A 13,571-nucleotide genomic window follows, 5' to 3' on the forward strand; every position below is an offset into this window, starting at 1 on the left:
AGCACTCAGCTAAGAACTATTCAGTTGAAGAAAAGGAACAATAGGGAGGCTCGGGCTCTGGTCACGAGGGGAGCTCCCAGTAACCACGTCTCATCTTATCATTTTCTTCAAAAAATTATTTTATTTGCATTGGTGTTTTGCCTGCATGTAATGCCTGTGAGAGGGTGTCGGGTCCTCTGAAACTGGGTTGCAGACAGTTGTGAGCTGGCCTGTGGGTGTCAGGAATTGAACTCAGGACCTCTGGAAGTCTGGGAGAGCAGCCAGCTGAGCCATCTCTCTAGCCCAACTTAGCACTTTCTCAATCCCAAGCATGGCTTCATCCATGCAGTAAGCAGAGGCTCCTCAGTGCAGTCTGTATCCCATCACCCTGGGGGATGATGTCCCCAACACACAGATCTGAGTGTTTGACAGAGGAGCAGAAACCTTGATGGTGCTGGAGGGGTGGGGACTAGGCTGGGCTCAGTTTTGCAGGCTTGGGCATAATGGAAAGACTGTTGCCATTCCTGTGTCCAGCAGTTCCCCCGCCCCACAGGGAAAATCCCAAGCCCAGGTTTCCCAGACCCTTCCTGGTGAGACCCCACAGAGGCTGGCATCCCTGAGCACAGGGTCCGAGGTAGCTCTGCCCTTGGCTCATTCTAATCTACCTTGGTGATGGGGGAAGAGTCTCCATCCTGAAAACTCTTGACTGTCAGGATAGTCTTCTGAGGCTGTGACCCAGGGTTTCCCTGGCCTGGCCTCTATTTCCCCACTTTACCATCCTCCCACAACTTCAGATTTGGGACAAACGAGGCCAGATCAGAGGCACCAGATTGTAGTGACATTTTTTTTTTGAAAATTCTGGAATTGTGTTTGTTTGTTTGTTTGTTTGTTTAAGATGTGTTTATTTATTATTATGTACACAGTGTTCTGCCTGCATATATACCTGTAGGTCAGAAGAGGGCATCAGATCACATTACAGATGGTTGTGGTTGCTGGGAATTGAACTCAGGACCTTTGGAAGAACAGATGGCACTCTTAACCAATGAGCCACCTCTCCAGCCGTTGTTTGTTTGTTTGTTTTTAAACACAGAAATATTATAAGAATGTGTTTTTACAAAGCTAGTCCAGGACAGTCAAGGCTATACAGAGAAACCCTATCTCAAAAACAAACAAACAAACAAACAAAAATCTAAAAGAATGTGCTTTCATCTTATTCCCAGGTGTAGGGATGTGAGACTGCTTCTAATTGTCCGCAGCAGCTGACTGTGATTTGCCTCATGCTCTAGCAGAATCGTGGTTTTGCCAGCTGCAGATAATCTCTCCGATTGTGTGACTTTTGGAATTCTGGGAACTTTTCAGAGGGCACATAAATGCCAGGGCTTCAAGAGACGGGGTTGGTGGTTGTTTGTCATTTAGGGAGGTTGTTTGTGGTTTGCTAGTAGCCGTGGTCAAGGAAGAAACAAACCGAAAGAAATTAGATTCAGGGATTTTCCTAATTCCTCTCTCACCTCCATCCTTGTTTCTCTCCCATGTGGTATTAGTGGGTGAACCGCGCGTGGATGGGAGTGGGGGATGGATAAAGGGTGGAAAAACGAAGAATCCACGTGGTAGAAAAGGCCAGCCACACTGGATAGCTGCTTCCTGTCCCTGCACCTGCTCCAATGCTGTCTCTCCTCAGACCTGAGATGCTGCTGTTTTCGTGCCAACGTTTATTCTCAGAGGGGCTGTTGCTAGAATGCAGGTCCCTTTTTTTTTTTTTTTTTTTTTTTGAGACAGGGTTTCTCTGTATAGCCTTGGCTGTCCTGGACTCCCTTTGTAGACCAGGCTGGCCTCGAACTCACAGTAATCCGCCTGCCTCTGCCTCCCGAGTACTGGGATTAAAGGCGTGCGCCACCACGCCCAGCGAATGCAGGTCCCTTTAAGCTTGTCTCATACTGTCGCTCTGATAGTATGACTTCCAGGGAGGAAACAGAATTCCTGGGACTTCTTATACCTTATAGGCTGTCACCCCTGCTCCCCAGCCTGTCTTCTGTATAATTCCAAGAACCTCCGCAGCCTCTCCGGGCCAACTCAAGGCTGGTGCTCTACCCTCTCCACAGCACCTTCTCAGAACATGTCTGTGGCCAATGCCCGCTATAAGACTGCTGTGCTCGCCGGGCGTGGTGGCGCATGCCTTTAATCCCAGCACTTGGGAGGCAGAGGCAGGCGGATCGCTGTGAGTTCGAGGCCAGCCTGGTCTACAAAGTGAGTCCAGGACAGCCAAGGCTACACAGAGAGACTCTGTCTCAAAAAAAAAAAAAAAAAAAGACTGCTGTGCTCCAAGGTATGCGTCAGCAGCTCTGAGATCCTGGCCTTTCCTGGACCCTGGGACCAATCCCAGCCTCAGGCTTATTGCTGTTTCTCCTGACTGCACACTTCTTCCTTTAACCCTTGCATAGCCTTCCCTTGACCTGTGACCTTGCATCTGGCTACTTCCTGCTGTCACCCCTCTTCCTTGTGCCAGTTCTACTGCTGGTCTTCCCGGAAGCCCAGAAGTCTGCTAAGAGGTCAGCTGATCCCTGCTCCGCTCCAGGTAAGCAGCCTTGTGAAGGAGATAGACTTTTCCTGACCGAGATGCCCTCCACTTGAAATGGGGCTGCAGCACTCAAATCCATCGGTAGACCTGACACAGCTTCCACTGCTTTGGAGCCATGTACTCACAGGAGGTGAGGGTCTCCCACCAGGCGGCAGAGTGTCCCTTTAGGGAACAGTATTGCAAGGTGGGGGGGGGGGCAGGGCATGATGGGACCCAGAAAGGAAACCACTCTAAGGAGAAAGGGAGTGGGGGCAGCACTGCAAGGACTGGGGGGCAGAGATTCAGAAAGGGAGAAGAGTCCCTTTTATGATGCTGGGAGAGGCTGAGATAGGACCAAAGACTGGCCACGGCCCTACACTCCTTTCCTCAGCCCATCCAACTTAATGCTTCCCACTACAAGGCCTGCTACAGGCGAAGCTTCATGAAGGGTAAGAGATGAAATGGATTCCAGACCTTCCAAGCTGTCCAAGGACTCGGTGTCCAGCCCTGGTCCCTGCCCGCTGCAGTGCTACAGTGGAGAGTCACTCTGCCTAGCGCTCAAGAAATCTTCCATCTCCGATGAGAGAGCATCACCTTTGACACTCTGCCCAGCTGCCACAGTCTACAGCCCTTGCTCCCAAACCTGACTGCCATTGCCACTGAGCCACCCTACCCTTTTGAAAGGACTTCAAATCTCAGCTGAGTTTTCACCAGTCTCCTAATCTCTATGAACATCCTGACCTTTAAATCTTATCTGGCTGACCTCTCCCTTTGAGGTCTTCATCAACTGCCCCCAAAGCTGGCTTTCCTATTCCCTCACAGGCCCCACTTCCCTTAGCCAAGCCCTCTGTCCCCTCCCCTGCAAGCTTCAAAGGGACTTGGGGCAAACAACTGTGCTTGTCCAGGCTGGCAGCTGAGAGGGCCAAGATGGGGCTGTGGCTTCACAGAAGTGAGGCGATGCACCCCCAGCCTGGGATGTCACAGCACTTCCCCCAAACGGAATGCTTTGCTTCTAGAAGCAGGGTCTCCTAGCATCCCAGAGGACAAGCAGCTCCCCTTGGGGATCACTACTGAGTCCATACCCCAGAGAAATTTGTGTCTTTTGTTTTTTGTTTGTTTGTTTGTTTGTTTGTTTTTTTGAGACAAGGTTTCTCTGTGTAGCCTTGACTGTCCTGGACTCACTTGGTAGACCAGGCTGGCCTCGAACTCACAGCGATCCACCTGCCTCTGCCTCCCGAGTGCTGGGATTAAAGGCGTGAGCCACCACGCCCGGCCCGAGAAATTTGTGTCTTGTGCACAGCTGCCTGCTCTGGGAAGTGGAAGGAAGGGTCATGGCGGACACAGTAGGCCTCGTCCCACCTCATCTCTCTGTCCAGCATTAACCCTTGAACCCTTCCATTTTCTTCCGGGAGAAAAACCTCCTTTTCCTACAAAGGGGATACCTGCGTCAAAGGGCAGGACACTCCAGCCATGTGCCCCAGGGGCTTGAACTTCAGTGAGGTTAAGCCTGCAGTGTTCCCTCAGACCTGCAGGCCTGGAGTAGCTCCGCAGAGAGGAATCTAAAGGGAGCGACATTTGTGGAGAGCCAGCCTGCCTGGGGATGAGCAAGCTTAACCCTCTCTGCCTTGCATAACGCGTCCCCATCCCCACCCCCACAAGGCAGGGTTTCTCTGTGTAATAGCCTTGATTGTCCTGGACTTCTTTTGTAGACCAGGCTGGCCTCGAACTCACAGCGATCCACCCTGCCTCTGCCTCCCAAGTGCTGTGATTAAAGGCGCGCGCCACCACTCCTGGCTTGCATAATGCTTTAATGAAGGGCATCGGGTTAAGTCTCCAGAATGTGGGCCCTTGTTTCTGACCTACTGGTTTTCTGGGATCTGACTGACTCACCTCATGGGGAAGCTGAGCTCAGCTCAATTTTAGTTTCACTAAGGTTTCTCAACTTCAAGAGCTGGGGGAAGGGCAAGGGGGACAGACGGCAATGGTCCTAGCTGTTCTTGTAGCTCAAATGGTCCATCTCAGGCTACACTTCAGGCAGCCAGCAGCCAGCAGCCAGCAGCCAGCAGCCAGCAGCCAGCAGCCAGCAGCCAGCAGCCAGGCCTGCATGGCAGGCACACTCAGGCATCATGGAGCTGGGGCCAAGCCCTGCTATCTGGAGTGCTGGCCTCAGGCAGCTGCCTCCAGCTGGATGGGACGTTTCACCTCAAAAGGCCACACTAGGAGCCCTGCATCTTGATTGTAGCTACACTGCTGTTCCTCAACTTTGCTCTGCTCTTGTCCCCAGTCTACTTGGGCTCAGCAGAATCAGGGAGCAGCATTTGAGAAGACTATGTGGGCCCTGCAAACCTCTGCATCTCCCTGCTCCAAAGCCTGTGTGTAGCTGGATCTTCAGTGAGCCTGACTTAACCAAGACCAGGCTTTTCCCTTCTGAACTCACAGGACCAAGGCTTGAACATTGGCTCCCCAAGGTGCCAGGTCCTTGTCCCCAACCCCAAGAAGAGGCTTGGGTTTTTCTTGGGGCTGGGGGGTGGAGTGGGAATATACCTGCCTCGCCCCCAAATCCTGCAGGGAGTTTCCTCATTTATAGAAACTACCCAGCCCCAGCCCGTTTCCCCAGTACCTCTCTCCAGCCTTCAGCATTAAGGGGTTTCCCTGCCCCTGCTCTCCTTCAGTGACCTCCACCTCCTTCATCTCTAACCAGTTCCCTTTCCCCTCACTCCCCATGTGACTTTGACTTTGTTTTTGCTTTTTTTTTTTCTTCCCCTGAGACAGGGTTTCTCTGTGTAGCCTTGGCTGTCCTGGATTCACTTGTAGACCAGGCTGACCTCGAACTCACAAAGATCCACCTGCCTCTGCCTCCCAAGTGCTAGGATTAAAGGCATGTGCCACCACGCCAGGCATTTTTTTGTTTGTTTGTTTGTTTTTTGAGACAGAGTTTCTCTGTGTAGCCTTGGTTGGTCTGGCCTCTCTTTGTGGACCAGGCTGGCTTCAAACTCACAGAGATCCACCTGCCTCTGCCTCCCGAGTGCTGGGATTAAAGGCGTGCACCTCCATGCCTGGCAGCCCTGTGACTTTGAAATTGTAGTCCAATAAACTTGAACTCCAGCTGTGCCGTGGATGTTTCTAGGAAAAGACACACAGGAATACATACCTGCTTCTGGAAGGGGTTTGCCCGTGTAGGTCGAACTGGTGGTTATCAGAATGTGGTTCGGAACACAAAGAAGGGGGGCAGGTTAAAAGTTACAGTCGGGGTGGGGGGCGGTCAGAGAGAGGGGTTAGCAGGTAAGAGCATGTGCTGCTAAGCCCGATGACCTGAATTGGTCATCCAACCCCCACCCTCACATGGTGGAAGGCCCAAACTCCACAAGCTGTCCTCTGACCTCCATATCTCGGAAACACCGACAAAAAGTGGCAGCAGCCATCCCTTCTCCAGCGCTGTCCCAATTGCCTGTTTCTTTCCTTTGTGACAGAGTTGAAAAGCAATGGATCCCGTGAGCTAATGCACTGAGCGATGGATTGAATGCATGTGTTCGTTCTGGGCTGGAGATCTGGCTCAGTAGGGGAGTATTTACTGGGCGGGTATGAGATCCTATGTTCGTAGGTTTCCTCCTCAGTGCTGCTTAAAACAAATGAAATTCTAAGAGCCACTCTGCCAGAGACTGTGCTGGAGTGGGGAGGGCAAGACTCACTCAGCCTGGCCCTCAGGAGATATCCATCTTACGGAAACAGCCAACAGTTGTGAGAGAGAGCTATCTTAAAATCTTTCATCTGAATTAGCTTTTGTCCTCTGTCTCGGTCTCTGTCTGTCTGTCTCTGTCTCTGTCTCTCTCCTCTGCTTCCTGAGTGCTGAGCTTAAAGGCATGAGCCACCACTGCTGGCCTTGAGCTATATTCTTTAACCTAGATAACTGAGATGGTGACAATGAAGCCAGGAGGAGAACGGTCCTTGACAAGGTAGCTGGCCAGTATCATGTGGAAAGGAGCTTGAGAAGTTAACCTACCCAGGGCTGTCTAAAAGGTGAGGTGGCTCTGTAGTTAAGAGCACTTCCGGCAGCAGGCGGTGGTGGCGCGCACACACGCCTTTAATCCCAGCACTCTGGGAGACAGAGGCAGCAGGATCTTTATGAGTTTGAGGCCAGCCTGGTCTACCCAGGGAGTCCAGGACAGCTAATGCTACATAGAGAAATCTTGTCTCGAAAAACAAAACAAAACAAAAAAACAAACAAAAACAAAACCGAAACAAACCAAAGGAGCACTTACTGCTCTGCTTGGGGACCCAGGTACAATCCCCAACGCACACATCGGGAGCCTCACGGTGTCCTGTAACCAGCTCCCAGGATCTGATGACTTCTGGCCTTGGACACCCGCACGCAGGTCGCACACATAAACTCATGCAAGCACACACACACAGACATATAGTTAAAAACTAAGTGAGCTGGGCCCGGTGGTGCATGCCTTTAATCCCAGCTCTCAGGAGGCAGGGGCAGGTGGATCTTTGTGAGTTCAAGGCTAGCCTGGTTTACAAAGACACTCCAGGACAGCCAAAGCTGTTACACAGAGAAACCCTGTCTTGAAAAAAAAAACCCCAAAAAACAAAAATAAATAAGTAAATAAATAAATACATTTTAAAATTAAAAAACAAACAAACAAACAAACTGAATAGATCTTTAAAGAAATAGGAGCCAAGAGGGCCATTCCTCCTTCGTTCTAGGAATAGGGTCCTTCCCACATCCTGGTGGTAGTCATCACCGTGTCACAGATAAAGATGCCACACACTTCACGTTCCATGGACAGAAGAGCTGGGTGGACCTGAGGAACATTTGGCAGTTCCTGGCTAGGAATATGACACGGGAATTGGAGTCAGACTTCCCTCTGAGCCCCCAGCACTTGTTGGCTGCAAGCTTCGTTCTTTACTTTCTCCATGTGGGGAAGTGGAAGAGATGATTTTTCATAGCCTTACATTAAGTCAGGGAAGTAGGTAGTTATTTGGAAGTTTCAGGAGACTGTAAAGCTGTCCCTTCCTGAATGTGAAGAGCTGAGGATGGAATTAACTCGAAAATAAAAGTTAACATCATTTTTTTTTTTCCGTTAGGATAACATGACCATCTTCCTTCCGCCTTGATTTGGTGGACTGTGAAAGGTGTTCCTCAGGCAGCCTTCCCAGAACTGAGAAGCTGTATGCTGGGATGCAGATTCTAGATTCTAGATCTTTAAAGGGGCACTGGCGGACAGACCCTCCCACTCACCTACGATTGACTCGGGCATGCTGGGACTTGCAGGCTGGCTGTCGGGCCTGTGGCACTAGGGCCGCTGGGAAATGTAGTCCCTAACCTCGTCTGGGACGTCGGTGCCCTGCGGGCCCTGCGGTGACAGCTCAGGAGGTAAGCAGCAATGGCAAAGGTCTGAAACAGTAAGAGTGGGAAGGAGCTTGCAAGCTAACTGTTGGGGCCCCTGTCCTGTGGGTGCCAGGATGGACACCCCCTGGCCTGCTGCTGATGCAACGGGGCCTGTTGGGTGGGGTGAGGGGCAAGGAGTAACGGGGCACTTTTCAGGACTCCCAGGAAAGAGGAGCCAGACGGGGTTATTTCTCCATTATAAGACTCCCCTAGCCGAGATTAAGGAGAAGTCTGCCTCCCTATCCCTCTTTGGACATACCACCAACCTTTCCCAGAGAAGTGCCAGATGGACCGTAACTGCTTCCTGAAGAGGGTGTCAGAGCTATGCCCAGAAGTAAGGGGACCCGCAAGTATACCGGACCCCACTGGGAGCATCTCTTTGCCCTCCCAAAGTGAGATCCAGACAGCCAGGGGCAAAGGGGTGGAAACCCATTTTCTGGAAACATAAGAGGCCCATTGTAAGAAAGAAGGTGAGGACCCGGAGGGGAAGTGGGGACAACCAGGCTCTCTCTTTTCCCTCCACAAAGGCCTTTTCTTCCATGCCCGCAGGCCCCCGAAGCAGCTCCATAACGGCATGGGAGGGCCCCACCTGCCCTGCCCCAGGGTTTGACTGCTTAGCATGGACCAGTCTGTGGCAATCCAGGAGACCCTGGCTGAGGGGGAGTATTGCATCATCATATCCTTGCTGGCTGTAGGTCACCACCCGGCTCATGCCTGCTGTGGCCTTGGGAGGTGGGATGGAGAAGTTGTGGACATTTCTGTTCACTCCCTCTCTCTCTAAGCCAAACGGGAAATGGGAAAACAGTATTTACCAAGTATTCACTTGGCTCTGGACTCTGTACCAGGTGTTTGTTTTGGTTTTGGTTTTGGTTTTTGTGTTTTCCTGACAAGGTTTCTCTGTGTAGCCTTGGCTGTCCTGGACTCACTTTGTAGACCAGGCTGGCCTGGAACTCACAGAGATCCACCTGCCTCTGCCTCCCGAGTATTGGGATTACAGGCATGTGCTACCATGGCTGGTTTTGTACTAGATGGGTTTTTGTTTTGTTTTGCTTTGTTTTGTTTTGGTTTTGGTTTTTCTTTTCTTTTCTTTAGATTTATTTACTATGAATACAGTGCTCTAGCTGCTTGTACACATGCAGGCCAGAAGAGGGCATCAGATCACACTATAGATGGTTGGGAGCCACCATGTGGTTGCTGGGAATTGAACTCAGGACCTCTGGAGGAGCAGTCTGTGCCCTTAACCTCTGAGCCATCTCTCCAGCCTGGTTTTGGTTTTTCAAGACAGGGTTTCTCAGTATAGCCCTGGCTGTCTTGGACTAGCTTTGTGGACCAGGCTGGCCTCGAACTCCCAGAGATCTGCCTGCTTCTCCCTCCCTCCTAGGATTAAAGGCGTGCACCACCATGCCCAGCTGTACCAGGTGGTTTAATGTAGCTCTCCTCCCAGCCCTCTGTGAAGCTGGGGACTCTTATACCCGTTTTGCAATGAGGAAAGCTCAGAGAGGTGAAGTAATTTGCCCGTGGGAAGGACAAAGGCGGCAGCGGTGGAGCGGGTAGGGTGGGGAGGTTTGTTCTTGCTTTGCAGTTTCCCTTCACCCAGAGCAGCAGGCAGTGCAAGGTGTGCTGTGTAAGGGAGAGAGCAGGCAGAGTCGCCTGCTGGGCCTGGTGCGGTACCGGCTGCTGGAAACCGACGCCCAGGAACATGCGTAAGTAGGGCTCATCCTGCCTGTGTGGGCCACGAGGTGTTCTTCAGTCTCCTCCAACTTGATTTCAGTCATTCCGTCTACAGTAATTAACATAATGAAAGTATTCTTGGAACACCGTGTTCCAAGCCCTTTATAATCTGCAAGATGTGACATGGAAGCTTCTAGATAAGAGGCTGTTATCACACTTGGCCAGATTCTGAGCTTGTGTAAGTATCCCAGTTTAAATTCTGACACTGTGGACCTCAGAAAATTGTTCTTCATAACTCTATTTACCCAGAGGAAAGAACAGAGGATGGGAGCTTGAACCAGGAATCCCAGCACTCAGGACTGCCACAAGTTCCAGGCCATCCTGGACTACATAGTGAGTTCCAAGCCAGCCTAGGCTAACAGAGTGAGAACCTGTTATCTCAAAAAGAGAAGGGATGGGGCTGGAGAGATGGCTCAGAGGTTAAGAGCACTGCCTGCTCTTCTAAAGGTCCTGAGTTCAATTCCCAGCAACCACATAGTGGCTCACAACCATCTGTAATAAGATCTGGTGCCCTCTTCTGGTGTACATACAGGCAAAACCTGTGTATATATGATAAATAAATAATTAAAAAAAAAAAGAGAAGGGATGAGGCTGAAGAGATTGCCCAGTGATCAGAATGTGTACTACTCTTGGAGAGGACTCGAATTTGGTTCCTAGTACCCACTTCCTGTGGCTCACTTGTGCACATACACACACTTAAAAACTAAAATATTTAAGCTGGGCGTGGTGGCGCATACCTTTAATCCCAGCACTTGGGAGGCAGAGGCAGGCGGATCGCTGTGAGTTCGAGGCCAGCCTGGTCTACAAAGCGAGTCCAGGACAGCCAAGGCTACACAGAGAAACCCTGTCTCAAAAAACAAAAAACAAAACAACAACAACAACAACAACAACAACAACAACAACAAAACCCAAAAAACTAAAATATTTAAAGAGAAAGAGGGAGAGCCAGGCGGTGGTGGCACACACCTTTAATCCTAGCACTTGGGAGGCAGAGGTAGGCTCAGCTCTGTGAGTTCCGGGCCAGCCTGGTCTACAGTCTGAGTTCCAGGACAGCCAGAGGTGTTACACAGAGAAATCCCTGTCTCAAAAAAAAACAAAAAAACAAAAAAACAAAAAAAAAAAAAAGAGAGAGGAAGAGAGAGAGGTACGAGGAGGGAAAGAGGGAGAGAGGAGGAGGTGGTTCAGTTAGTGAAGTGTCATCTGGACCTGAGTTCGGATCCCCAGGACCCATATCAAGAGGCAGATGTTAGAGAGATGGCTAGTGGTTAGGAACACTCGCTTTTGTAAGGGACCTAAATAGGTTCCCAGCATCCACATCGGGCAGCTCACAGCTACCTCTAACTCCAGCTCCAGGGGTTCAGATGCCCTCTTCTGGTCTCCATGGGCATCTGCACACCTGATGCATAGCACACACACACATACACACACACACTAAATAAATAAATAAATGCATCTTACAGAAGCTAGGGGAGGTAGAGAGACATGCGAAGCTCCTGGGCTAGCTAGTCTAGCTGACTCACTGAGTTTCAGGTCCACTGAGAGACTCTGGTCTCAAAAATACTCAGTTTGCCGCTCTAGCTTGTTAGAAGCACAGGGAGACGAAGGGCCTGGGTAAGAACCACACTGTTCCTGTCACTCACATGCCAGGTGGGCACCACAGTGGTTTTTCTTCCAACCGTGAGGAGTTAGGCTTTTTTAATGACATCATCCATAAACTGCAGCTTCCCCGGGCACCGTGGACGGAAAGGGCCCGAGGCACGCATATGGCTAGGGCACTGCCAGCCATGCACTAGGGACCCAAAGGTGACCGCAGGCCCTCCAGGGTACGCCTTCTACTCATTTCTGCTTTCTGCCCGCAGCCTCTTCCTGTATACACACCGGAGGATGGCCATCACAGGAGACGATGTTTCTCTGGACCAGATAGTGCCACTCTCAAAAGATTTCATGCTGGAAGAAGGTGCTAGTTGGGCTGGGTGGTATAGACTACTCTCCTTAGGCTGCCCTCCCCCCCCCCAGTTGTCTCTGCCCTCGCTGTAGGGGTGTGTGTGGCGATGGAGGATGATGTGAGGCAGGGATGTTCAGTTGCTAAAGACACTTTCATTTCCCTCCCTCAGTGTCCCCAGATGGTGAACTCTACATCCTTGGTGAGTAGTCCTTTCAATCTGGGTCCCTGTTGGGGCGGTGGGACAGGATCTGGAGCCAGAGAGAAAGATGTGAATGAGACCGGCCAGGGTGGCTGCGATACTATGTGCCTGTAAGCCGCACGTGTAAGCCGCACGTGTAATCCGCACGTGTAAGCCGCACGTGTAATCCGCACGTGTAATCCGCACGTGTAAGCCGCACGTGTAAGCCGCACGCGGGAGGCTGAAGTAGGGGGAGCACCTTGAGTTTGAGGTCCGCCTGGACTTCATAGTGAGTTCGAGGCCAGCCAGAGATACAGACTGACAACAAACAAACAGAAAGAAGACGACTCCTGGGTTGGGGGGATGGCTTAGCAGGGAGAGAGAGGTGCTTGCTGCCAAGTCCAATGACCTGAGTTTGAGCCTCAGAACCCACATGGTAGAATTGAGAGAACCAGCTTCTAGAAGTTGTGCTCTAGCTGTGGTGTGTGCACACACACATGCGCACATGTGCGGGGCTTCAGAGATGGCTCAGCGGTTAATAGCACTGTCTGGTTTTTTTCTTTTGCTTTGTTTGTTTGTTTGTTTGTTTTTTCTTTTTGGGGTTTTTTAGAGACAGAGTCTCTCTGTGTTACCCTTGGTTGTCCTGGACTGGCTTTATAGACTAGGCTGGCCTCAAACTCACAAAGATCCGCCTGCCTCTGCCTCCAAGTGTTGGGATTACAGGTGTGCACCACTACCCTTGGTTTAACAGCACTGTCTGTTCTTCCAGAGGCCCTGAGTTCAATTCCCAGCAATGACATGGTGGCTCACATATGCACACGCACACGCGTACACACACACACACACACACACACACACGCGCGCGCGCGCGCGCACAGACACACCACATGAATGAATTAATGAATGAATAAGTGTAATTTTAAAAAAGAAACTTTTGCCAGGCGTGGTGGCACACGCCTTTAATCCCAGCACTTGGGAGGCAGAGGCAGGTGGATTGTTGTGAGTTCGAGGCCAGCCTGGTCTACAAAGTGAGTCCAGGACAGCCAAGGCTACACAGAGAAACCCTCTCTCGAAAAACCAAAAAAAAAATAAAAAAATAAAAAAATAAAAAGAAAAGAAAAAAGAAAGAAACTTTCCTGATGTCCACACTATGGTAAATAAGACCCTGAAGAATCAGACCCTGTCCCCTCTACTGGGTGCTCACCATCTTGTTACTGCAGTTAAGTTCTCCAGGTGGTCTCCGTCGTCACCTGAGACATCACAAGTTGTCACCTTCTTTTTCTCCTCCTCCTCTTTTTAATTTTTCAAGATAGGGTTTCCATACAGGGTAGCCCTTGCTGTCTCTGGAATTCACTCTGTAGACTAGGCTGGCCTGTGTGTGTGTGTGTGTGTGTGTGTGTGTGTGTGTGTGTGTGTGTGTCCAGTCCAGGGGTCCTCTCTTCTTGTCAGCTTCACACCTTTCGGCTTGTTCCTTTCCTATGCGTGGCCATTTCTCTTCCATGCCACTCACAGTGCCTGGCTCTACCATGGACCAGGTGATGGACAGGCACTCCGGTCCGCTTCTGCATGCTCTTCCTCTCTCAGGGCAGAGAAGAGACAGGTCTGAAGAACCTGTCTCTGCCAGTTCCATCTGGCACAGTGGTGATGATGGGCATTCGGAGCTTTGAATTCTTCTCTCCACAAGCAGGGAAGATGCTGGTTTGGGTGAGGAGGCACACAGGGCTTCTTTACCGTTTTGTTAGCTGAAGGCCAAAGGAACAATGGGAACCTAGGCTTTCTGATTGGCCAT

General features: G+C 50.8%; 1 protein-coding gene across 3 annotated transcripts in view; it reads left to right on the forward strand.

Moving 5' to 3' along the window:
* The first annotated feature begins 7,782 nt into the window (after nt 1–7,782).
* The window catches only part of INPP5B (inositol polyphosphate-5-phosphatase B), a 65,443-nt gene continuing 59,654 nt past the window's right edge, over nt 7,783–13,571 (forward strand). For 2 of the 3 annotated variants that reach the window (XM_084787836.1, XM_084787835.1), the window contains exons 1-5: nt 7,783–7,913; nt 8,478–8,604; nt 9,534–9,631; nt 11,519–11,616; nt 11,774–11,803. In XM_084787836.1, the coding sequence (XP_084643962.1) occupies nt 8,548–8,604; nt 9,534–9,631; nt 11,519–11,616; nt 11,774–11,803 (283 nt within the window). In that variant the 5' untranslated portion in view covers nt 7,783–7,913; nt 8,478–8,547. Of the gene's footprint in view, nt 7,914–8,477; nt 8,605–9,533; nt 9,632–9,973; nt 9,993–11,518; nt 11,617–11,773; nt 11,804–13,571 lie in introns of those variants that run through there. The other variant, XM_084787837.1, reaches the window with a different exon arrangement.

This window comes from Acomys minous (assembly GCF_964271855.1).
Source record: "Acomys minous genome assembly, chromosome: 6".
In the NCBI taxonomy this organism is placed as follows: Eukaryota; Metazoa; Chordata; class Mammalia; order Rodentia; family Muridae; genus Acomys; species Acomys minous.